The sequence below is a fragment of the Bufo gargarizans genome, chromosome 2, assembly GCF_014858855.1.
Source record: "Bufo gargarizans isolate SCDJY-AF-19 chromosome 2, ASM1485885v1, whole genome shotgun sequence".
Taxonomy (NCBI): Eukaryota; Metazoa; Chordata; class Amphibia; order Anura; family Bufonidae; genus Bufo; species Bufo gargarizans.
In genome coordinates this window covers 161,949,891-161,976,287 of record NC_058081.1, presented here as the reverse complement: position 1 = coordinate 161,976,287, position 26,397 = coordinate 161,949,891, and the positions used below count along the sequence as shown (strand labels likewise).

General features: G+C 47.2%; 1 protein-coding gene across 1 annotated transcript in view; it reads right to left on the bottom strand.

The window, feature by feature from the left end:
* LOC122927630 (aromatase-like) overlaps positions 1-26,397 on the bottom strand; it is a 118,549-nt gene that overhangs the window by 36,826 nt on the left and 55,326 nt on the right. The window contains exon 4 of the mRNA XM_044279639.1: positions 14,471-14,647. Coding sequence (XP_044135574.1) covers positions 14,471-14,647 — 177 coding nt within the window. The remainder of the gene's footprint in view (positions 1-14,470; positions 14,648-26,397) is intronic.

Genomic DNA, 26,397 nt, shown 5'->3' with positions numbered 1-26,397 from the left:
TGGAAAAAGATGCTTGGTTGGTCCTCTTACTTGCATCTTACTTGCAATCTGGGGCACAGCGCGTGCGCCATGCAATGTACTGTGCTACCCGATCTGAGTGGTATATTAAGTAGTACTATTCCTATCAGTTTAATCCCTGTTACGTCCCCTATCAGGGGCCGGTGTATGGAATAGATTTTAGGAACCAGGAGATGGAAAAAGAAGCTTGGTTGGACCTCTTACTTCCAACTTGGGGCACTGCGCGTGCGCCGTGCAATGTACTGTGCCACCCTATATGAGTGGTGTGTTCAGTAGTACTTTTGTTATCAGTTTAATCCCTGTTACGTCCCCTATCAGGGGCCGGTGTATGGAATAGATTTTAGGAACTGGGAGATGGAAAAAGATGCTTGGTCGGTCCTCTTACTTCGAATCTGGGGCACGGCACGTGCGCCGTGCAATGTACTGTGCTACCCTATATGAGTGGTATGTTAAGTAGTACTATTCCTATCAGTTTATTCCCTGTTACGTCCCGTATCAGGGGCCGGTGTATGGAATAGATTTTAGGAACCGGGAGATGGAAAAAGATGCTTGGTTGGTCCTCCTACTTCCAATTTGGGGCACTGTGCGTGCGCCGTGCACTGTACTGTGCCACCCTATATGAGTGGTGTGTTAAGTAGTACTATTCTTAGACTACGTTCACATCACCGTTCAGCCTTTCCGTTCTCCTGCTCCGTTTAGGGGCAGGAGAACGGAACGGACGGATAAGCATATAACTGACACCATAGACTATAATGGGGTCCGTTATGTTTCCGCTCAGAAGATGATTTTTAAGCGGAGACAAAAGTTGTGCATGCAGGACTTTTGTCTCCGCTTTAAAATCATCTTCTGAGCGGAAACATAACAGACCCCATTATAGTCTATGGGGTCCTAAGGGCTCCGTTTGACTCAGTTTGGTGTCAGTTATGTGCTTATCCGTCCTTTCCGTTCTCCTGCCCCTAAATGGAGCAGGGGAACGGAAAGGCTGAACGGTGATTTGAACAAAGCCTTATCAGTTTAATCCCTGTTACTTCCCCTATCAGGGGATGTGTATCGAATAGATTTTAGACAACCGCAAAGAGTTGTCAATAGTTGACACACTCATGACATAAATTTTATTCCTCTATGCACAATCTTGGTGTAGTGATGACTGTGCTCGTGCGCACGTTTGGGAGATTGCAGGCGATGGCGGTTTTTTAAAGCCTATGGTCGTGCTGAGGTAGTTCAGTGACAGTTAAGTGACCCAGAAAACAATGATTCTGCAGTGTGGGCCCATTGTTGGCCTAGTAGGCTTTAATGATCACCTTAGATGATCACAAAGAAAATGAATGTTTTTTCTATGCAAAATTATCCAGCCGATCGCTTTTGGTCTGTTCACAATGAAGCAACGACCTTATCATCTGGGATGTGTCAACATTGCCATTGCCAACACACTCATAGAGGAGATCGCTTCATTGTGATATGCAAGCCCCTTCACCACAACAAGGTAACGATCACGAAGGGGAATTGACACATGTATGTGCCTTTTTTTTTTGCAGCCACAGTGCAGCACCAGAGGCCAGAAATATTAGGCACGTACACATGCCTGAAAAATTTGGTATTGTTGCAGCCGCTAGCAGTTGGTGGCAGAGAAGTCACGCAAGTCATCCGGCATGCAGAGATTAAATTCAGCAGCGTGTGGACCATTTTTAGCCCAAGGCATCTCATCAGGCCTTTTTTAGTCAAATGCATTCCCCACTGTCAGTCCCTTCGGGATCCATGCCTCATTCATCTTGATAAAGGTGAGGTAATCTAGACTTTGTTGACCTAGATGACTTCTCTTCTCAGTGACAATACCTCCTGCTGCGCTGAAGGTCCTTTCTGATAGGACACTTGAAGCGGGGCAGGCCAGAAGTTCTATCGCAAATAGGGATAGCTCAAGCCACAGGTCAAGCCTGCACACCCAGTAGTCAAGGGGTTCATCGCTCCTCAGAGTGTCAATATCTGCAGCTAAGGCGAGGTAGTCTGCTGTCGGTCGAGTCGTTCTCTGAGGGTGGACCCGAAGGGCTGTGGCGATGCGTAGGACTTAAAAAGCTCTGCATGTCCTCCATCAGCAACACGTCTGTAAAGCGTCCTGTCCTTGCCGGCATGGTCATCGTAGGAGGAGGATTACTTTCACCTCTTCCCCTGTTAGATTCCTGTTGTGCTGTGACATCACCCTTATACGCTGTGTAAAGCATACTTTTTAGCTTGTTTTGGAACTGCTGCATCCTTTCCGACTTCCGGTAATTCGGTAACATTTCAGATACTTTCTGCTTATATCGGGGGTCTAGTAGCGTGGCCACCCAGTACAGGTCGTTCTCCTTCAGCCTTTTTATACGAGGGTCCCTCAACAGGCATGACAGCATGAAAGACCCCATTTGCAAAAGGTTGGATGCCGAGCTACTCATGTCGCGTTCCTCGTCCTCACTGTTCTTGCAGTACGCAGCCCTGCAGGGTGAGCGATGGTGAGGTCACAGGGGTAGTTACTAACCGAGGGTGTTTTTGGTACTCACATTTTTTATATACCCTGGGCAGGCATACAGCAGTGATGGAGAGGCTGGCACATGGATCCTCTGGGGCACTCTCTATGTATAGGGACCAGGCCGGGTGGTAGGTGAGGTGCCCTGAGTGTTGCAGGTTTAATGTGCCGGTGGCAAGATCCCTTTAAGTTCGTGACGCCAGTGCCGGTAACGGTGGCACACCGATTTGTTGTAGGAATAATTGAGGAACACAAGTTGTAGTGAACCAGAACTTCCTTTTACTGAACAGTTCAACAATTTACAGTCTTTAGTCAGTTCCACATGTAAAATGTTGTAACAGGCAGGCTTTATATAAAACGGCAGGCAAAGTCCTTGCAAGATACTCAGAGGGAATAACACTTACAGATCAAGCTGTATTTCTCCTCAGTTCCTGTCTGGCTTTCTCCAAGGCCCGTAATCCCTATTGCTGGCTTTTATCCTTGGGTAGGGAAATCTTCCTCTGGTATATGTCTCCTTGCTGTAGAATATCCTTCTGCCCTTCAGCTCTCTGTCTGGCTGGAAATAAACTTGGCTCTCCACTGTACTTGTAAGGGAACTTGGTTTCTTCAGGAGGCAAACTCTTCACCTGGATGCAAGCTAGTACCCTGGACTGTCTAGCTGCATGTTAGAAACTGCACTTCAGCTGCTGCCTAGCTAAAGTGAACACTGGCTCCTAACCACCCACTCTCCCCTCTGTGAACTAGACCTGACTATATATACTAGGGGGTTCCCTAGCTCCATCTACTGTCTAGGAGGAGGAACTACACCCTTAACAGGCCTGGTAAAAAAGATAACAGGAAAATACACATTAAAACATTATATAAAATACAATGACCCAGTTCCACAAAAGGCAAGGAACAACGTGACCCAATTGACCCTTGTGTAGTGCCCACATTTACCTAGTGGGACACTACAATCTCATTGAAGGTCTGTTCTTCCCCCCAGCCACGTATAACACCACGGGTACCAGATAGGTGACAACTAGCACCCTGGGATGCCTGCTGTGGTTGGTCTTCCTCTTCCTCAAAGCCACATTCCTCCTTTGACTCCTCTTCCTCAGACTCCTCTTCCAGGGTTGCCGCAGGTCCAGCAAGCGATGCTGATAAGGCTGTTTCTGGTGGTGATGGTGACCACAACTCTTCCTCTTCATGCTCATCTACGGCCTGATCCAGCACTCTTCACAGGGCACGCTCCAGGAAGAAAACAAATGGGATGGTGTCGCTGATGGTGCCTTCGGTGCAACTGACTAGGTTTGTCACCTCCTCAAAAGGACGCATGAGCCTACAGGCATTGCGCATGAGCGTCCAGTAACGTGGCAAAAAAAGTACCCAGCTCTGTAGAGGCTGTCCTAGCACCCTGGTCATACAAATACTCGTTGATGGCTTTTTCTTGTTGGAGCAGGCGGTTGAACATTAGGAGTGTTGAATTCCAACGTGTCGGGCTGTCGCAAATCAAGCGCCTCACTGGCATGTTGTTTCACTGCTGAATATCTGAATTGTGTGCCATGGTCGTGTAGGAACGCCTGAAATGGCCACACACCTTCCTGGCCTGCTTGAGGACGTCCTGTAAGCCTGAGCACTCGTGCACAAAGCGTTATACGATCAGATTCAACACATGTGCCATGCACGGCACATGTGTCAACTTGCCCAAATTCAATGCCGCCAACAAATTGCTTCCGTTGTCACACACCACTTTGCCGATCTCCAGTCAGCCACTGATCCACCTGTGCGTTCAGGACGGACAGGAGTGCTGGTCCGGTGTGACTCTCTGATTTCAGGCAAGTCAACCCCAAGACGGCATGACACTGTCGTATCCGGGATGTGGAATAGCCCCTGGGGAGCTGGGGGGGGGGGTGCAGTTGATGTGGAGCAAGACGCAGCAGCAGAAGAGGACTCAGCCGAGGAGGTTATTGAAGAGGATGGAGTAGGAGGAGTAGAGGAGGTGGCAGCAGACCTGCCTGCAAGTCGTGGCAGTGTCACCAACTCCTCTGCAGAGCCACGCATTCCATGCTTGGCAGCCGTCAGCAGGTTTACCCAATGCGCAGTGTACGTGATATACCTGCCCTGACCGTGCTTTGCAGACCAGGTATCAGTGGTCAGATGGACCCTTGCCCCAACACTGTGTCAGACATGCCATGACTTCCTTTTCCATAATAGAGTACAGGGTGGGGATTGCCTTTTGTGAAAAAAAATTCAGCCGGGTACCTTCCACTGCGGTGTCCCAATAGCTACAGATTTGAAGGCCTCAGACTTCACAAGCTTGTATGGTAAAAGCTGTCGGGCTAAGAGTTCCGACAAGTCAGCTGTCAGACGCTGGGCAAGGGGGTGACTCTGTGACATTAGCTTCTTACACTCAAACATTTCCTTGACAGACACCTGACGGTGGGCAGATGAGCAGGAACTGCTGAAGGTGAGAGTTGGAGTGGCGGGTGGTTGAGAGGAGGCAAAGAAGACAGCAGTGGTTGACGTGGCTGAAGATGCTGGACCAGGAGGAGGATGGTGGCTTTGAGTTTGTGTGCTGCTTGTACTCATCATGTGTTGATCCCATAGGCGTTTGTGATGTGAGATCATGTGCCTTCGCAAAGCAGTTATACCTAGGTGGGTGTTGGACTTCCCACGACTCAGTTTCTTTTGGCACAGGTTGCAAATGGCATCGCTGTTATAAGAGGCAGACACATAAAAAAAAAAAAGCCACACTGCTGAGCTTTGAAATGAAGGCATTCTGGTGGTGGCAACAGCATGCGTTGATTGGCGTGCTGTCTTGCTGACCCTGGGTGCCGATACATGAAGAGGGCATTGGCTATTCGTTCAGTCCCCCACAATACCCTTCACCTTGCCCCCACCTAACCCCTAGAAATAAACACACAACACCACTGCTTGGATTTTAATCGGCCACAGCAGCCGTTTATTAAATAAATACATAATATAATAACTTAAATTAACCAATGACGAGGGAGGTCCTAGAAGCCCCAATAACCTCATAAACACTGGAACACCTGCGTCTCCATCTTGCCCCCAGCCGTTGAACCCAACTCGGAGGCAGCAACTGATGGACGCGTAATTAGTTACTCCCAGCTCCTCAATGAGAGTCCAGCCCCTCCCGCGGGGGCCCTCCCATCCTCAGGTACCACCATATCCTTCCACTTCAAGGATCTCCCCCGCCTCCAAGAACGCGCAGCTTGACTACCTCAAACCTGCGCGTCCCTCCACATACGTAAGGCTATTTCCACACCACTCTGGAGCCCCAGAGCCCACAAATTCGTCCCCACCGCATTCAAATGCACTCCATCCGCTCTCAAAAATGCACCAACGCCCTTCTCCAATACCTCATGCCGCACCACCACACCCCCATTCCTCGCCATAAACCGTCCCACTGCCCTATTTACCTTAACCCGCGCCTTATTAAGGCTCTCCACTGACCTCGCACCCCTCCAAGCCTTCCGCGGAACAATGTCCGACCAAACTGTGATCACCCCCGGGAACAACGCCCAAATCCTCAGCAGGTCAAACTTAACATCACGAATCAACTCCCTAAAAGGACGCCTCCCCAAGTCATTGCCCCCCACATGTAGAACCAACACATCAGGAGGACGATCCAGCCGCACGAAATGATGAACCTCCCGCAACACTCCGCCCCACAACATACCTCTCACACCCAACCACCTGACCGTAGCCAACTCGCTCGGTCTCACGTCTGCTCTGATCGCACCCCAAAACACATAGGAGTGACCTAAGATCCACACCAAAGCCGCCGTCCTCAGACCTGTGAACAACAAAGGAACATAATTAACACCCCACCTATCCCCCGCAGCACAACTACAACAAAGCAGGCCGCACATATGATTTGAAACGCACTGACTCCCAACGCCCTATCCTCTTAATCACCTCCTCACTGGCACCTGCCCTGGCTGCCTCAGTCGCCGCCCCCAATTCTGAACGAATGATCCGAATAGTCCTTAACCGGCACACCCAAACCCTTTAAACATTTATTAAAGACTGCCAAAAATTGAAATCTAGACAAAAAGGAACCGTCCTCATGCCTAAGAAACGGAACCGCATCCCTCTGAAGACCCGAACCATAAAACCCTGCACACCGCACCGGGCACATACTACACCCCGGCAACGAAAACAAAGTAAACCGCTGCCCCCTACCCTCCTGATCCGTTTTTGACCTGCGAATCCAGACAAACACCCTATCCCCCGCCAACTTGACATCCTCACTCCTAAGCCCCCCGCTCTGTTAACACTGCCACACACCAACTCCCCCAAGCGGAAGGCACCGAAAAACGCTAGAGCAAACGCCGCCCTAAACAACCCCAACTCCCAAGCCTAGCTACAAATGACACTCAACTTATCACCCAACTGTAGCAACAGCTCAAAAGACACTGGCCTCCTACAATCCATCACCCTACCCGCTCCCCTACGCCATCCCTTCAAAACCTGCCGCACCAAAAAACTCTTTGTCAAATCCGGGAGCCCACGCCACTTCAACCCAAACGCCACGCCCGCAATAAAATGATTCACCTTCGACACCGACCACCCCTCACTCTTCAACTGACCCAGCAACATCAACAACCTAACATCCCCCTCCCCCACACCAGCCCCCCAAGTCCCATTCCAACTCTCCCAGGTCGCCCACGCCTTACCGTACTCCCTCCAAGTACCCGGACTCAGCGAATCCCTTAACAATCCCATCACTTCTCCTCCAGGATCCCCCAAAGCCACGGCGGACACTCCATACCCTCCACCTCCGCTTCTGGCGCAAGAAGCCGGACCGCTCCCACTGTAAACGAGAAAGAGAATCCGCCACAGAATTAGACACTCCAGCAACATGCTCTGCCACCAACCACACATTAAGCGACAAACATCCCAATACCAGAAACTGCAAGAGCCTGACCACCGGCGGGGAAGACGCAGTCAAACTGTTGATAGCCTGAACCACCCCCAAATTGTCACAATAGAACCGCACCTTCCTGTTCTCAAATTTCCCGCCCCACAACACAACCGCCATCACAATGGGAAAAAGTTCTAAAAAAGCCATGTTCCTCACCCAACCCCGACTCCAGCCACCCGCTCGCACACCATTGTCCCTGGCAATAAGCCCCAAACCCCCCCCGACGCGTCCGTATATAACTCAAAATCCACACTATCGCACAACTCCCCCATCACTAAAGACTTGCCATTGTACTGAAAAATCCCACACCCTCAAATCCCCTTTTAACTCCTTACGTAACCTGATAAAATGATAAGGCGCTGACACACCCGCTGTAGCCGCGGCCAACCGTCTACAGAAAATTCTACCCATCGGCATAATCTGACACGCGAAATTCAGCTTACCCAACAACGACTGCAATTCCCGCAACCTAATCTTCTCCCTCCCAATGGCCCTATCAATCTCCTGGCGCAAATCCAGCAACTTATCCTCCGGAAGCCTACACTCCATCCGCTCCGTATCTATGACAATCCCCAAAAAGCACAACTCCGTCACCAGACCTAACGTCTTTTCCTGCGCTAACGGTACGCCAAAACACGCAAAAACCGACTGCACCGTGTGCAGCAACAAAGAACAAACCCGTGAATCTGCCGGCCCCAAACACAAAAAATCGTCTAAATAATGAATAATAGACGAACAACCCGAAACTTCCACCACCACCCACTCCAAAAATGAGCTAAAGGTCTCAAAATACGCACACGAGAGAGAGCACCCCATCGGCAAACACCTATCCACAAAATATTCCCCATCCCAAAAACAACCCAACAAACCCATGCTCTCCACGTGAACCGGGAGCAACCGAAAAGCCGCTTCCACATCAACCTTAGCCATCAATGTCCCCTGTCCCCACCGCCTCACCCATCTAACAGCCGCATCAAAGGAAGTATAGACCACCGAACAAAGTTCAGGATCTATACCATCATTGACCGACGCACCTTTTGGGTAAGACAAGTGATGAATGAGCCAAAACTTGACTGGCTCCTTCTTAGGCACCACCCCCAGGGGAGACACCTTCAAGCCTGGGATCGGCGGTTCCTTGAACGGACCCGCCATCCGTCCCAACTCCACCTCCTTCCTCAACTTCTCCACCACTACCCCCGCATGAACCAGCGCAGACCTAAGATTCTTAAGAACAACAGGCCCCGCCGTGACAACCGATGGAATACGAAAACAGAACCTAAACCCATCCCCCAACAACCCAGCCGCCACCCGATCAGGATACTTATCTAGAAACTCCTGCATCTCTTCCACCCGAACCGGCGTCCGACCCTTTTCCAGCCCCCTCACCCCCCTTATTCCTTCCCCCCTTGAAGCAACGGTTAGCTCCATGGGGTCCCCCACACCCCATGCACTCGTGCTTAAATTTGCACTTAGCACCAAATCTGCAGTTCCCTTCATTAAAAAGGAAACACAACCCTTTTGCCGACGCCGCTGCCAAGGCACCCGGGGATGACCCCCCGGATTCCCCCCAAAAGGACTGCCCAGCCCTAGGCGGCGCCATCACCCTCAACCACAACCCAATATCCTCAATCAATCAATCGATGCCGTCGCTTATCCTCATCCTCCTTTTTACCCTCATCCTTCTTCCCCCTATCCAGGTTAAACCGTTCCAATGGAAGCAGCGAGAATATCTCCACATACTCTCCCTTCCATATCTTCTCCCTCACCTCCTGCTTCAAATGAGCCCCCAAAGGGCCCTCAAAGCACACATACACCTCCCCACGCGCCCTATCATCCAACTTCTGCACCTCCTCCTCTCCCCCCGCCTGAGTCTCAACCGACACCGACCCAGCCACCCCCCTTGCGGCCCCGCAACCGGCCCCGGCACCACTCCCCAACCCGGCAAAGGAGACCCCCTGCCAGCCCCCACACCAGACAACCATCCCGCCAATCCTCCCAACAACTGCCCCAACCCCTTACCAAAGTCACCCATGGCCACCCCCCCAACCGGGAAACCCTGCGCTATAATGGAGCCCCAAGCAATCTCACCAGGCACCACGGGCGCTGTGACTCCCGCTGCCGTAGATCCGGACTCCCGCAGCACGGACACTTCACCGGCACAGCTCCTGGACGTCGACGGCTCTTCTTCCTGGACCACCTGCACGACCCTCTGCACCACGCTGGACGGACACCGGGAAGAGACCGCGGCACCCCCCACGGCAAGGGGACCTTCTTCCTCACTGTCTTGCTCTTCTCTGGACCTGCGCTGATATTCCCCTCCACTCAGTGCAGCCCGAGGAACCCGGATATCGCCAAGAAGCTGAGTGGACCGCCCGCTGTAGGAAGAACTGGGCCGATCCACTGATCCTGGTCCTGAATCCAGCTGAACTGCCGCAGGGAGCAGGGGAAGGGGCGTCCCGCTCCGCTCAGGGCCCCGCCGTGTATTGGGATTCCTCCCGCGGCGAGAGCGACTCGCAGAAGGCTGAGCGGCCACTCTCCGCCGCCGAGGGTCCGCAGAGGGGCTTCCCACTCGGCGCCGGGCCCGGGGGGTGCATTCAGGGCTTAGGCGCGCCGGTGGAATACTCCGCCGCGGCCGGGTAGCCCGAACAGTGGGGGTAACCACAGGAGCAGGCAAAACTATACACGCACCGACCTGCTCCTGCAGCCAGCCAGGCCCCCGCACCTCCGCCTCACGCCGCAGCCGCTCCAACATCTCCTCAACCGACATCACCGGCGCCGCCATCACACAGCCTGCCGTTTCTCTCCCCTGGCCGCAATGCTCCTGCTCCCCGCCTCCTCCTTTCATCACAGGGCTGGCCGCACCCCCCGCTACCCTAGCAACTCGCGCCTCTCTTCCAAGCCCGCCCCCAACCACACTTAACCCTTAGCTCACCTGTCCCTTCACCGCCAAGCCGCTTCATGTTCGGCCTCCCCCACCGCTGCGCTCCTCGTCCGGCTTGACTTGCTGTCTGACTGTGCCACTAACTCCTTGCGATGATCTCCGCCTGCTTCCAACTCCTCTCCTCCTCCTCTCTATCTCTCCATATCTGAACTTTCCCCCGGTTCTTCTTCTCTTCGACGTGACATCCACGCACACATCGTCATCATCAACCGCTTCACTTGTATCTGTAACTCAGCAAAGGAAGCAGCAGCGGGTACAACATCATCATCATCACACCGTACGTCCATGTGCGTAATGCTGCCTGACTGAGACATATTCCTGTTATCTACATCCTCTGGCAATAATGGTTGCGCATCACTCATTTCTTCCAACTGATGTGTAAATAACTCCTCTGACAGATCAAGTGAAGCAGCTGTGGTGCTAGTGGTGGTGGCGGCGGGCGGGCGAGTGATAACTTGAGAGGTACCTGAAGCTGAGCTGGAGGAGGATGGTGCGTCAAGGTTCCGAGAGGAAGCTGCAGAAGATTGGGGTCCTGTGTTAGCCAGTCAATTATGTCCTCAGAACTTTTCGAGTTCAGGGTACATGGCCTCTGAACACTGGGCATTATTCTAGGGCCAAAGGAAATCATAGAACCACGACCACGACGGCCCCTGCGGGGTGGCCTGCCTCTGCCTGTCATTTTTTTTAGATTAGTGGTACTATGCGTGCAAGGTACTGTGCCACCCGATATGAGTGGTGGTGGGCACTGGGCACAGTACAATCTGTGGGCCTGACACACACTGGCAGGCAACTGCAATTATATTACAGAGAAAACATGGTATTGCTTCTTTATCTGCAAGGTACTGTGCCACCAGATATGAGTGGTGGGCACTGGCAGTGGACACAGTACACTCTATGGGCCTGACACACATTGGCAGGCAACTGCAATTATATTAGAGAGAAAAAAAATTATAGCTTTTTTATCTGCAAGGTATTGTGCCACCAGATATGAGTGGTGGGCAGTGGGCACAGTACACTCTGTGGGCCTGACACACACTGGCAAGCAACTGCAATTATATTACAGATAAAAAATTGTATTGCTTTTTTATCTGCAAGGTACTGTGCCACCAGATATGAGTGGTGGGCAGTGGGCACAGTACACTCTGTGGGCCTGACACACACTGGCAGGCAATAGTGATGAGCGGCAGGGGCAATATTTGAATTTGCAGTATTTCACGAATATTTGGGCGAATATTCGCCATATATTTGAGAATTCACGAATTCGTAATCTCCAGGCATTATTTTCCGGAGATTTCCGCATAAAAAATTCGCATGAACACGAATAAAAAAAAAAATTATATTCGCAATTACGAATATATTTTGCGATATTCTAAATATTCACGAATTCTCGAAGTGCAGATATTCGCAATTAAAATATGCAATTCGAATATTCATGATCAACACTAGCAGGCAACTGCAATTATTTTACAGAGAAAAAATTGTATTTCTTTTTTATCTGCAAGGTACTGTGCCACCAGATATGAGTGGTGGGCACTGGCAGTGGGCACAGTACACTCTGTGGGCCTGACACACACTGGCAGGCAACTGCAATTATATTACAGAGAAAAAATTGGATTGCTTTTTTATCTGCAAGGTACTGTGCCACCAGATATGAGTGGTGGGCAGTGGGCACAGTACACTCTGTGGGCCTGACACACACTAGCAGGCAACTGCAATATATATAATATATATAAAGAAAAAAAAAAAAAGCAGACTGATGTACTAGCTCTAAAAAGTGCTTTTTGGGGTGCTGTCAGGATGCTGTCCTTACAGCAGAAGAGTCTTTGAGGACTGGAGTGGACACAGAACACTGGCCTAGCTAACGATTTCCCTATTAAATCAGCAGCAGCTGCACTCTCCCTGCTCTAACTAACACTGCAGCTTCAGAATAAATCTAAGATGGATGCTGTCCTTGCTTTTTGATAGGCGGTGGGAGGGTCTGGGAGGGAGGGTATGCTGATTGGCTGGAATGTGTCTGCTGACTGTGAGGTACAGGGTCAAAGTTTGCTCAATGATGACGTATAGGGGGCGGACCGGACATCGCATATGTTCGCTCGCTGCGGCGAACGCGAACAAGCGATGTTCGCCGGCGAATAGTTCGGGACATCTCTATTGAACATTTATGGCATATTCTGTGGAATAAATCTCCAGCTGGGACAACTCCTTTCAGTGCAGTAAGACATGAATAGAACACCAACCACTTACCTCAGATCAGTAATCCGTATACCCCTGCTGTACACCCACAAACCAGCCTTAAATACATTGAGAGGCCTCATAAGAACAAGCACATGATGGAGAGGACTGCTGGAGTCTTCTCTATGCATTACACGGCCAGTTTGCGAGTGCACAGCAGGAGAACTGCAGTGTCTGTGTCAGACTGCAGTTTCTTGGGCCCACCAGAGGACATTATTCCCTGGGCCCAACCCCTATATTAGAAATAAAGTCTTATATGTTTTGAATCAAAGAATGAGATCCTAGCCGCAAGTGATTGGCTCCAAAAGCAGCTGCAAATGTTTTTTTTTTCCACTGGACATTTGGGGCCAATTATGGTTCCAGAGACTGGGCCCACTGGAGGATCCTCTGATTCTCTGGTGGGTCATTCTGACCCTTGTGAGTTTTAAGATACAAATTATTGATCTGTCAGTAGCAGGTGTTATATTCATATAGGGGGTCACTTACTATTCTAAAATACGTAGGCGTAATTAGGCGTAATTCAGGCACAGATAGTGGTACAATGGTTATTTGCGCCGCTATCTGAAGGCCTCTCTCTAGCAGGCCTCTCTCATTCACCATTGTCTACTCCTGTTTTAGGCATACAAAAAAGGTCTAAAAGTAAGACAGCTCGGAAGCTGTCTTAGGGTCCATTCACACGTCCGTTGTTTCTTTCCTGATCTGTTCCGTTTTTTGCGGAACAGATCTGGACCCATTCATTTTCAATGGGTCCTGAAAAAAAATCGGACATTGTGCTGTCCGATTTTTTTCAGGACCCATTGAAAGTGAATGGGTCCAGATCTGGTCCAGATCTGTTCCGCAAAAAACGGAACAGATCAGGAAAGAAACAACGGACGTGTGAATGGACCCTTACATTTAGAACTGGTGCTGGATGCGCCAAAGTTATGAAAAGGACAGCACCTCTTCATAACTTCGGCATATCCACCGCCAGCACAGGGGTTTATTAAGACCGGCGTCTAAAACGCTGGTCTTAATAAATGTGCCCCATAGTACTGTACTTAATAAGTTCCAATGAAGGGGTCTATATAAAAGATATGATAAGAATCATAAAATCATTTCTTATTGCACCAGACCAGTGATCAGCAACCTTCGGCACCCCAGCTGCTGTAAAACGACAACTCCCAGCATGCACATAAAACATATTTGGCTGTTCTTGTAACTCCCATAGAAGTAAAAGGAGGATTCTGGGAGTTGTAGTTTGAGAACAGCTGGAGTTCCGAAGGTTGCTGATCCCTGCACTAGACTAATACTCAGATCCTTATGTGAGCTCATCAGTTTCTACAGAAAATCAGATATGAGTCATATTTACAATGTAGAGAATACACAAGCACAAAGCGGGGTTGCTTGGATAGAATCCATGGATAAAGAGGAAATACAGGCTCTTTCAATGAATGAGCTTTGTTGACAAATGCAGATTTAGTGTGGGTTTGCTGGATATTTTGGATATTTTCAGTCACGAGTTGACCTTCAGTCATTTAATACTGACTAAGGCTACATGCACATATCATGCAAAAAAATGGAACAGACACGGAAACAAACAACGTTCGTGTGCATGTAGCCTAATGCTGAATACCATCAGAGACAAAAATATTCTTCTTAAAGGAGACCCAAACATCACAAAAATAGTACTAATACTGTTAAAGAATTCCTACAGTCTGACTTGTCCGATATACAGTAATATACAGTATGTACTGTCAAACTGAGTTTGACATGATTGCTTACTTTTATGAAGACCTCTGCTTTTCTTATGCATCTGTTCCCATAAATAACCCCAATGACTTACAATGTACAGATGTGCTGATGCACCTACCGTCTAATGGAACTCGAAGGAACAGGTTGTTGGAGGTGTCTAGCATAATCAATCTCATTAGTTTCAGAACATTGACTTTGCCCAGATCATCAGTGACGTCACACAGCTTTGCCAGGAAACGTTTGGTTGAGTTAATGCACTGCTCCGTGGCCTGTAGCAGTCCAGGTCCAGACAAAGCTAAAAGATCAACACATTCAACAGCATTGAACATCTCCATGATGAAAGAAAAAAATCACGGCATTGCCGTAAAGAGGACCTATCATGTCCTCTAACTAGGCAGCTGCCCTTATCTGGCTGTAGCCATTATTCAGAGGTTTCCCGAGTTCTTTTTCTCTTAATACCCCCTCCCCCATACCTAAGCAATTGACGCCATTAATTTCAGGTCCTGATATGCTATTCAGGCCATGAACTGTCAAGGGTTGCGATTCTCAACAAGTGAACCAGAGCTCTGACTGGATGGTATCACTTCTCTGGTTCACTCCCAATTAAGAATCATGCCCCCTTGAAAATGCATGGCCACAATGACATATTGGATGAGAACTGAAACAAATGGCACCAATTGCTCAGGAATAGGGGGGAAGATGGATCTAGGAAAATAATTGCTGCAGAATCTGCAGAGCCAGGTAAAGACAGCTACTATTGTTGGAGAACATGTCAGGTCCTCTTTAATACACTGTGCACTTAGATCAGAGGTCCACAACCTTCTGTAGGTCATGAGCCAATCATTTTCCAATATGACAAGTACTGTTATAGCACACTAAATATTTAGCGGGAAAGAGCCTATTAAAGATGTGACTAATATGAGTAATACTTTTAGCCACTTTGTTACCAGCCAGTGATATGGTATTGACCCTGGTACCATATTATTTTAATGCAATAATCTCCCTGGTGCCACTAGCGCAAAATGGTTTCTAGAAGTGGCAACAGCTGAAGAGCAACACAGATAAGGCCAGAGATCTACATGTGGCACCCAAGCTACTGGTGGAGGAACACTGACGTAGATGAGCCATGATGGTCGCTTGTAATAAGGGTCAGATCAAATGGAAAGGTTTCACATGGTTGACCTTATTCTGGGATTTTTGAGATCTAATGTTCAACTGATAGTAGGATTACCCAGTCAAAGGGAACATCTATAAATGTAAGTCCTTTAGTTGTGAAACCTCTACTGAATCTAATCTAGGTTTTCAAATAGTTGTTGAATTTGAATTGGTAAAATCTCCTTTACATAGCCAGTGTCAAATCTACCAATAGAAGTACACCATTTTAATAGTCTATAAAGGAAGGAATGTCCTTTGGCATGTTTGTATTTGACATTTAGGAACTCAGCTTGGTTCTTTAGCTCTGTACAGACTATGTAACACTTCTAAGTCCCTTCATACTCCAGTAGGATAAAGGAGGCTTGCTTTATCTATTGGATAAGGATTTTTATTAGTATAATTTTTGGCTGATCCAATATGACTACGTGGGATGGGAAGTAGACAAGGACAGGTCAATAGATGTAAAGGTCCAGGTTGCTATTAGATGCAGATAGGGTGAGAGCTACGTCTTACTTTTACCTGGTAAAAAAAAGTGTACTGTGTGAACAAATGCTGCATGCGCCAACCCGACTAACCATTAAGAATGCTGAATTATCCCGTAAATGTATTAAACTTTCCATGTAAAAAGAGCAATCAGTGTGTGCCGGTTAGCGGTGAATGTTCTGTAAAGACTCTTTTTTTCTCAATTTTTACGAATGAAAATAGGCAGCTAGAAGTACAGCACGGCTTGTGTGAGGCTGACGCTTCATACAACTGCTGTGCTGATTGCATTATGCTGCTTCTTTCTTTGGTGATTTGTGCTATTTCCTTCAGTGATGATGGTAAACTCAAGAAGAATGAAAAATCTACTGAATGTGGTGTTCAGGAACATACATATGTATGTCAATAATGCCTCCATGAAGATGTCTGAGATGGATCCATGTTGGCTGCGTATGTCAGTTTTTTGCTCTCTGTGCATGTGATCCGTGTTGCATCCGTCATTTTTACAGACCCATAGATTATAATGGGCGTGATCGACAAAATAGAGCGTGCATCCGTGATAGAAACATGAACCCATGGACCGTGGTAAAATATTGATGTGTGAATACACACATTAATATGAATGGGGACGTGTGCTGTCAATGGAGAACACGTACAGCACACGAATGTGGAACACTGACATCTGAATGAGACTTTAAGCAGTAGACAAAGGGGTAAGCTTTTTTCTTACTGCTTGGGGTAGGTTCAGGTGGCCTCCGTTCAGTGTTATATGCTACCCCCCAGAGTATAGAACGGTATCTTGGTTACACAATATCAAGATTTTCTTTGTTTTGATCTTGTTTCAGTTCATACTTTTAGAATGAAAGGGGATCATCACTCACTGGGCCACCTGCCAGTCAGCTAAAAGAGGAGCAATGTAGCTTGCCAGCTAGGACCTGTCCTAGTTTGCTACTATAGCTTATATGTGTATACAGTAGAGTAGCTAATAGCCTTAATACAGTTCCTATGTTTATGTGTTAAAGACAAAAGCAGAGTTATTTACTGTGGCATCATGTTTTGGATGTCATATAACTGTTATATTTGTGGTCACAGAAGCAGAAAAAGATAATATGCCTTTAAGATTAATTTTGAAATGTAAGGTAAGCTCAGTGACACAGCAGAAACAACAGAAAGTATAGTGTTACTCTGTTGTTGCAGCTTCTCACACAGCAACAGTTTTCACCTATAACAGCCAGCCTCACACACAGCCTGTCTGGGAATTCCCCCTAGCAGGAGCTGCTAGAATCATTCTACACCAGAAAAGAGGAGCTGAACAGACATCACTACACTGAAAGCTGTGTTTTATGGAAGCAGAGAGGCCAAAATAGCTATTTAAAACAGTTATATGATGTTCCTACTGTTGATATAGTGATTAGAACTGTATACTGAACCAGTTATATGTGTGTTTACTTAAATTCCACCAAATTGCAAATACAAATTTCAAGCTACAAATTGCAAGCATACACATTCAATTGCAAACTGCAAAGTTCACAATACAAATTCAAATTCCATATTGCAATCCAAATTGCATACAACCATACCAGATCATACTCAAGCAATCTGCAAATAGTTGCTGCTAACTGATAACTGCAAATTGCGATCAAATTCAGCAAGTGAACTATTAGTTAGACGTCAGATATACCTCTCAGAAAGAGCATAAAGTGAGAGTACAGATACTGAGGAGAGAAATATATCTACTATTTTATGCTGAATGACAAGACTGAACAGTTGAACCACCATCTTAATCATACCGCCATTTTGTGATATCTTTTCAACACGTGTTATGTACATGGACTATCTGCTGTGGAGGTGGCAGTGTTATATATGAAGAAGTTAATAAAGAAGTAATTTGAAGTATTTGGTTTGCTCTTTAAACCTACTGTTTCCATAGAACGGCACTACAGGAATTAGAGAGTAATAGACAGTCTGGTTAGACTAAAAGTCAGAGATATCAAAATTCTTCTAATGCCACAGCGCAAAAGGCACTTCATAGTGCTTCGCCTGCCACAGTGGAACTATTGCCCTTAGAGGGCGAAGCGAAAGCGCTCCTCAACTTGCACTGTAAGAGCACATTAGAGCAGCAGGGCGCGAGCATATACCGCCGCGCAGCAACTGTTCCCTGAGTAAGCAAAAAAAAGACATCTCAGCTGAGCTACCATAAAGGCCATAGAATGTGAGCATTAGTCAAACTGAAGCCAACTCTTAAAGTGGCAGAATGGCAAAGGCAAGATAGACAGAGAAAGAGCGCCAACCCTCCTGCGATCCCCAGAGAGAGAAAGAGACGCATGGTGGGAGGCCAAAGTCCAGAGCTAGAGTGCCTGCACCACTATCCATGGAGAGACCACGTACTGGAGTCAGCTAGTTTTCTGACACTAGGCCCAGTCTAGTCTGCAGCAGAGTATCCAAGCCAGCGCATCGCAAGTAATCACAGATCATCGCAAGTCTGCACATAGCATTGCAACTCAGCGCAGAGCATCGCAAGTCAGGGCAGAGCATCGCATCACATCAAGAAAAGACAAGTCTCCTTTAAGACAGTGATTTGTTTCAGCTACCTTCAGATCGCAGTATCCGGCTCTTCATAATAAGGTCAGAGCTTTCCTTTTATTACTTATCATTGCATATAGGCTTTGGCATAAAGAGACATTTTTGTGTTCAGATAAAGACTTTAAAGTAAAACAAAGGACAGTTTGTATTACACGGACTCTATTGCATTTAAAGTAAAAGTCATTTATTGCCTGCATTTATCGCTGTTACATTCAAAGTGAAAGTCATTTATTTCTGCATTTGTCAATATTGCATTTAAAGTGAAAGGACTCTTAATATTTGTATTGATTGTTATAGGATTTCAAGTAAAATATCTGAGATTAGTATTACCATGCCACTGTTAGAGGATACAAAGATGGATAGAGAAGAGGGGGAAGAGCAAGGGAACCTGTCTGAAGTAGAAAAGTCTGATGCAGCATTAATCTTGCCTCAAACAAATATAGCCCAAACAGATGAACTAAGACGTTCATCACGTGCCAAAAAACCGACCCTAAAGATACTGGAAAATTTGGAGCAAGAAGCAGCATTAAAAGGAAAAAAGTTCACCACAATGTATGAGAAGTGGAAATTATACATTAAAGGCATTCGTGGAAAGTTAAAACAAAAAAGTATAAAAGTGAACTTGAGTGATATGGTAGAGACGGTAGAATAATCTGAATCAGAGCTTATGGCAACATATGTTAACCTGCGGTCGCTTACAACACCTTCCCAGGACATTGTAAGGAACATGAACACATGTACTGCAGTCACTAAAGATTTAGTAAAGCTCATGAGAGAACTTTTATCTGCAGCTATTTATGATGAAGTTAAAGCAAGAAGTAGAATGAACAAGCTTTTTATGAGAGACTATGCTAGGTCCTTAGGGGGAACCACAATTTCAAGTGTGACTTCCTTCGCTAGCAGAAGTGCCATCCACATATCAGAGTCCTCAAATACTTCAGCCAAAAGAAAGTAATTAGCTGAACAACTTGCTGTCAAGAGGGCAGAAATTGAAATGGAAGCTGCTATCGAGGTGCTGCACCAACTGATCGCTGAAAGGGAACCTGAAAAGGATGCACAACGCCATCAGATGGAAGCTGAAATCGAGGCACAGCGCCAACAGATGAAAAGTCTGGAAAGGCAAAAAGAAGTTAAGATCATAGAAGCCAGACTCAGAGTACACGATCAGAGTAGTCATAGGCTCAAATATGTTCTAAGTGAAGAAGCAGACTCCTACTTTCCTACTTATGCCCATGAGAAATTGAAGAGAATCTCCAGCATTTACTGAGAGAATAAGTTATTATCCTTCCATCCCTGCTCATAAAAATAAAGAGACACCTAGTCCAGTGTTAGGAAAAAGGCGTGTGAATTTACCCTCTATCTCTACCAGAAAAGATAAAGAAAAGGACCTAATTCAGAATTTTGTGAGAAAATAGAACCAGGTGTTTCTATTCCTAGATGTCACGGCAATGCTCAGGAGAGTGTTACAACTATTGTCCCAACAGAACAACAGAGAACAGTCCTCGCTAGACTTCCCATGCCGGAACCCACTGTATTTTCAGGAGACGTACTGAAGTCCATAGAGTGGAAGGCAAGTTTTGAAATGATCATTGAGCATCATTGCTTCAGTCCAATTGACAAGTTATTCTACCTTCAGAGATATGTTGGTGGGGGAGCAAAGAAAGTTCTTGAAGGTAACTTCTATAGAAAAGATGAAGAAGCCTACAAGCAAGCTTGGGAAAAATTAAATGCAAGATATGGTCATCCTTTCTTAGTACAAAGAGCTTTTAGAGAGAAATTGAATAACTGGCCTAAAATAGGTCCTAAAGAACACTTCAGACTCCAAGAGTACAGTGACTTCCTGCAAGCATGCCAGCAATGCCATCCCACACGTTCAAGGACTGGAAGTACTGAACGACTATCTAGAAAACCACAGGATGCTAACTAAGCTACCTGAGGAAGTGGCTTCTAGATGGAATCACTATGTGAGTAAACAGTTAGATCTAGGCAAGAACTTTCCAAGTTTTAAAGAGTTCTCTGAGTTTGTCAATAAGGAAGCACGAATAGCATGTAATCCAGTAACATCATCTTACGTCTTAAAATCCTTAGAAGAAAGGCCTGCAAGAGAGATAAGATGTGCAAGAACAACTAGCATTGCAACCAACACAGCAGCTAAAGGTCCAGATACCTACGAGAGCAAGTCCAAAGTCACTGCTGGGATCAGTAGAGAGACAGAACCGACAAATCTTCAGACTACCTTCAAGTGTATGTTCTGTGGAGAGAACCACTCCATACACAAGTGCCAGCCATTGAAGGAGAAGTCCCCAGAAGAAAAGAAAAATGTGTGCTGGAAAACCAACTGTGTTTTGAATGCTTAAGAAAAGTATATGCCTATGCGCTACTGGATGCCCAGAGTGACGTCACCTTCATTGATAAAGAAATCTGCAAGAAATTACAAGTGGCTACAGAACCAGTGAAGCTCAAACTCACCACAATGACGGGGAGAGACACATTAGTGAACAGTCAAAGGGTCAAAGGACTGAGAGTTAGAGGACGTCATTCAAAATGCACATTAGATCTACCTCCAGCTTATACCAAAGATGATATACCTCTAGATCGAGATCGCATACCTACCTGTGAATCAGCCAATGAATGGGAGCACCTATCTGTCATATCTCATGAAATGTCCCCGCTGAAGGAGTTTGGTGTTGGACTGTTGATAGGCTACGATTGTCCCGAAGCCTTGGTACCATGAAAGGTAATCACAGAAGGAAAGGGTGAACCCTACACTGTTGAAACTGATCTAGGATTGGGCGTTGTTGGAGGAAAGCAGCAGATCGCAAACTCAAGACAGGTGACAGGATTGAGTCATCGAATATCTGTCCAAGAATTACTAACTGTAAGTCCAGCGAAAGTAATTAAGATCCTTGAATTCGACTTTGCAGACATAAGTTCTAAAGAAAATCGTGTATCCCAAAAAGACAAAGTTCGTACACACTCTAGAAGAACATATACAGAATGCCCTTACCATTTAGAAAACGACCTTGTCTACCAAATAACAGAAATCTTGCCCTAGCAAGATTTAAATGTTTGAATAAAAAGATGGGAAGAGATTCCAAATTCAAGCAGGATTATTTGAAATTCAGAGAAAATGAATGACAAACCTAAAGAAGGAGAAGTGTGGTACATCCCATATCAAGGTGTTTACCACTCAAAGAAATCAGATACGATTAGAGTAGTATTTGATTGCTCAGCAAAGTACAATGGTGTTGCATTGAATGAACATCTACTAAAAGGACCAGATTTTACAAAACACTCTGCCTGGAGTACTCTGTAGATTCAGAAAGTATCCCGTAGCGGTCATGTGTGACATTGAAAAGATGTTCCACCAGTTTCATGTGAAGAATGAAGATAGAGACTTCCTGAGTAGTGATGATCGAGCACCAAAGTATTCGGGTGTTTGGCCTGAACACATTGCTATATTCGTGTGCTTGGCCGAGCACCCGAGCATAATGGAAGTCAATGGGAGACAACCAGGCACCCCCTGCTCTGAAGAGGGGAGGGTGCCTGGTCCATTGGAAAAGGTCAGAAAGTGACAGAAACACCATGGGGACAATGTCTGGATGCGTCTTGGACTCCCAGGTCGCTGCTGGGAACCATGTTGTCCGAGTTGTACGCCACTTTTACAGACTGACAAAAATACGCACAAACCCCCCCCAAAAAAATCTATTTTACAGGAAAAATTGTTAGGAAACATTCTTTCCTGTATATTCAATTGTATATAAAGTGCAAGTGCTGCAAAAAATCAAAAGCAAGAGGCACTCAGAAACAGCCTGTATATCGCATAAAGGAGGGCCTCATTCAAGTTGTGGTACAATTGTTCAGGTAGTGGGACTCCTACACTCATAAGGCCTATGCACTAAGTGGGCTGCTAAAAATTACAAGGAACCAGCACTACAATACACCCTTTATTACACATAAAGGAGGGCATCTGTCACTACCAGAGCTTTGAGACGTTCTCACAGCTCTGTGTCTCCACCCCTGTGATGATGTCACTTAGGGTTGGAGGTTTTCTCACTGTTCTGTTTCTCCGCCCCTGTGATGAGGTCTTACTCCCAGCTGTCTCTCCTGCGTTTGATTTCTCTGCCTTTAAATCACCCCTCCTCCTATTGCAGGGCGTGGATTATATTTCTCTTTTCAGTTGTAGCTCTGCCTTGAGTATCTTCACTTCTTTAGCTACTAGTTCTCTGGACCTGTGTTCTGCTGCTGCAAGCACTCCGGATATGGCCAGCGGTCCTTGGATCCGTCTTCTCTGCGGCTGCAGCTCCATCAGCTAAGTGTACAGACTTTGTTATGTACCTGGTGATTTCCTGACTGGATCTGAGGTGGCCCCGGTTCCCTCCATATTCTGTGCAGGGCATCGGTGGCCGTGCCCCTTCCACTATTGTAGGGGTTACAGGGCTCATCAGTCTAAGGTACGCGGGCATGCCTCGTTCCACCATTTGGATCCGGGCATGTGCTTTAGCAGCATAGGGAGAGTGTTGAGGGTCTGACAGGGGTCACCCTTTCTCTTCCCTAGTTTGGGGTCCGGTCAGTAGCTCTTTTTACTGTGTATACTCTTGTTACCCTTAAACAGCCGTGACATTATAATCCACCAAAACCGTCCTTGTTGACATGGATCCGCTTTCTGACCTGGTTGACCGCATGCAGGGTCTTTCTTTGGAAGTAGCGGATCTCCGTCAATCTCTGACTCAGCTACAAGCATTGGGCTCTGCTCCGGCTCATGGAGTCTGTTGCGAGCCAAAGGTCTCACTTCCGGAAACGTTCTCCGGGGGCAGTGAGAATTTTGTTCGCTTCAGAGAGGCATGTAAACTCCATTTTTGTTTGTGTCCCCACTCCTCTGGTAATGAGGAACAGAGGGTGAGGATTGTCATCTCCCTGCTCAGAGGTAATGCTCAGACTTGGGCTTTTTCGCTGCCATCAGGGGATCCTTCCCTGCGATCCGTGGAAAGGTTTTTTGTGGCCCTGGGGCAGATATATGATGACCCGGATCGTGTTGCTCTGGCAGAATCGAACTTACGTGTTCTATGCCAGAACAAACTGTCTGCGGAGCTTTATTGTTCTGAATTTCGGAGATGGGCAGCTGATTCAGGCTGGAATGATGCTGCACTCCGAAGTCAGTTCTGTCATGGTCTCTCAGAGGATTTGAAAGATGCCTTTGCTTTCCATGAGAGACCAACATCCTTAGAGTCTGCCATGTCATTGGCGGTACGCCTTGACAGGCGTCTAAGGGAAAGAAACAAGACCTCTCCGTCCAGCCATTGTCAGTCTAGGGGCAATGGTGCGGACTCATTCAGTATGCAGGGGTCTCATCCTGTCTCGCTCCCCTCTGAGGAGGAGCCCATGCAGCTAGGCCGACTTGCCCCTGATAAAAGAGGATTTAGTCCTCAGAATATGGTGTGTTTTTGTTGTGGGGGCAAAGTTGATGTGGGAATTGATGCTTTTCCTCTGACCTGCAGTTCCCGTTTTCTCCTGTCTGCCAGGGTGGCGCTAGAGAGCAAGGTCATTCCTTGTGAGATTTTTGTCGATAGTGGAGCGGCCGTCAATCTTATTGACACTCAATTTGTAGCCTTGCATGGTTTTCAGGTTTGTACATTAGAAAAGGATATACCTGTTTTTGCTATTGACTCTGCCCCACTCTCGCAGAGATCTCTGAAAGGCATTGTTCACAATATCCGGCTAGCTGTAGGTGACACTCATGTGGAGGAGATATCTTGTTTTGTCCTTAACGGATTGCCTTCTCCTCTAGTTTTGGGGCTACCCTGGCTCACTAGACATAACCCCACTATTGATTGGCAAGGAAGGCAAATAAATGAGTGGAGTGACTTTTGTAGAGAGAATTGTCTCACAGCCACTCTTGCAGAGGTGTCTACTAAAACTCTGCCATCATTTCTCTCTGATTTCTCGGATGTGTTTTCCGAGAGCGGTGTTCAGGAGCTACCTCCTCACCGGGAGTTTGACTGTCCCATTAACCTCATTCCCGGCGCCAAGCTGCCAAAGGCACGCCTCTACAATCTCTCACAACCGGAAAGACTCGCAATGCGAACCTATATCTCCGAGAGTCTCGAGAAGGGGCATATTCGTCCCTCAAAGTCGCCTGTTGCCGCAGGGTTTTTTTTTTTGTTAAAAAAAAAGATGGCTCTCTGAGACCTTGCTTAGATTTTAGGGAGCTGAACCGTATCACGATTCGCGATCCCTATCCCCTTCCTCTGATCCCGGACCTCTTCAACCAAATTGTTGGGGCCAAGGTGTTTTCCAAATTGGATCTGAGAGGCGCGTACAACCTGGTCAGGGTCAGAGAGGGGGATGAATGGAAAACGGCCTTTAATACCCCTAACGGGCATTTCGAGAATCTCGTTATGCCTTTCGGCCTGATGAATGCTCCGGCCGTCTTTCAGCATTTTGTTAATAGTATTTTCTATCATTTAATGGGGAAATTTGTATTGGTGTATCTTGATGATATTTTGATTTTTTCCCCTGATGTTCAGACTCATCAGGATCATCTTTTTCAGGTCCTGCAGATACTGCGGGAAAATAAACTGTATGCCAAGCTGGAGAAATGTCTTTTTATGGTATCAGAGATTCAATTTCTGGGTTTTCTCCTCTCTGCTTCTGGTTTTCGCATGGATCCGGAGAAGGTCCGTGCTGTGCTGGAATGGGAGCTTCCTGAAAATCAGAAGGCATTGATGCGCTTTCTGGGTTTTGCTAACTACTACAGAAAGTTCATTTTGAATTATTCCTCTATTGTCAAACCCCTTACTGACATGACAAAAAAGGGGACGGATTTTTCCTCTTGGTCGGAGGAAGCGCTTGCAGCCTTTTCTAAGATTAAAGAGAGCTTTGCGTCTGCTCCCATCTTGGTGCATCCCGATGTTTCCTTACCTTTTATTGTTGAGGTGGATGCTTCCGAGGTGGGTGTGGGTGCAGTTTTGTCCCAGGGCCCCTCTCCTGCCAAATGGCGACCTTGTGCCTTTTTCTCTAGAAAACTCTCCCCGGCAGAGAGAAACTATGATGTGGGAGATAGGGAGTTGTTGGCCATCAAGTTGGCTTTCGAGGAATGGCGCCATTGGTTGGAGGGGGCCAGGCACCCTATCACCGTTTTTACCGACCATAAGAATCTGGCGTACCTGGAGTCGGCCAGGCGTATGAATCCGAGACAGGCCAGATGGTCTCTGTTCTTCTCCAGATTTAATTTTGTTGTTACTTTCCGCCCTGGGATCAAGAATGTGAAGGCTGATGCTCTCTCTCGCTGTTTTCCGGGAGGAGGAAACTCCGAGGACCCGGGTCCCATTTTGGCGGAGGGGGTAGTTGTTTCTGCTCTTTATTCCGATTTGGAGGCCGAGGTCCAGGCTGCCCAGTCTGAGGCACCTGCCCGTTGTCCCTCCGGGAAGTTGTTCGTGCCTCCTGAGCTACGTCACAAACTCTTTAAGGAACATCATGATACAGTTCTTGCTGGTCACCCCGGGAGTAGAGCCACGGTAGATCTCATTGCTCGGAGATTTTGGTGGCCGGCTCTTCGTAAGTCTGTGGAGGGTTTTGTGGCGGCTTGTGAGACGTGCGCTCGCGCTAAGGTCCCTCGTTCACGACCTTCAGGTTCCCTTCTCCCGTTACCCATACCTTCCCATCCTTGGACACACCTGTCCATGGACTTTATCACGGATCTTCCTCGTTCCTCGGGGAAGTCGGTGATCCTGGTGGTCGTGGACCGTTTTAGCAAGATGGCTCATTTCGTTCCTTTCCCTGGTTTACCCAATGCTAAAACGTTGGCGCAAGCTTTTGTCGATCATA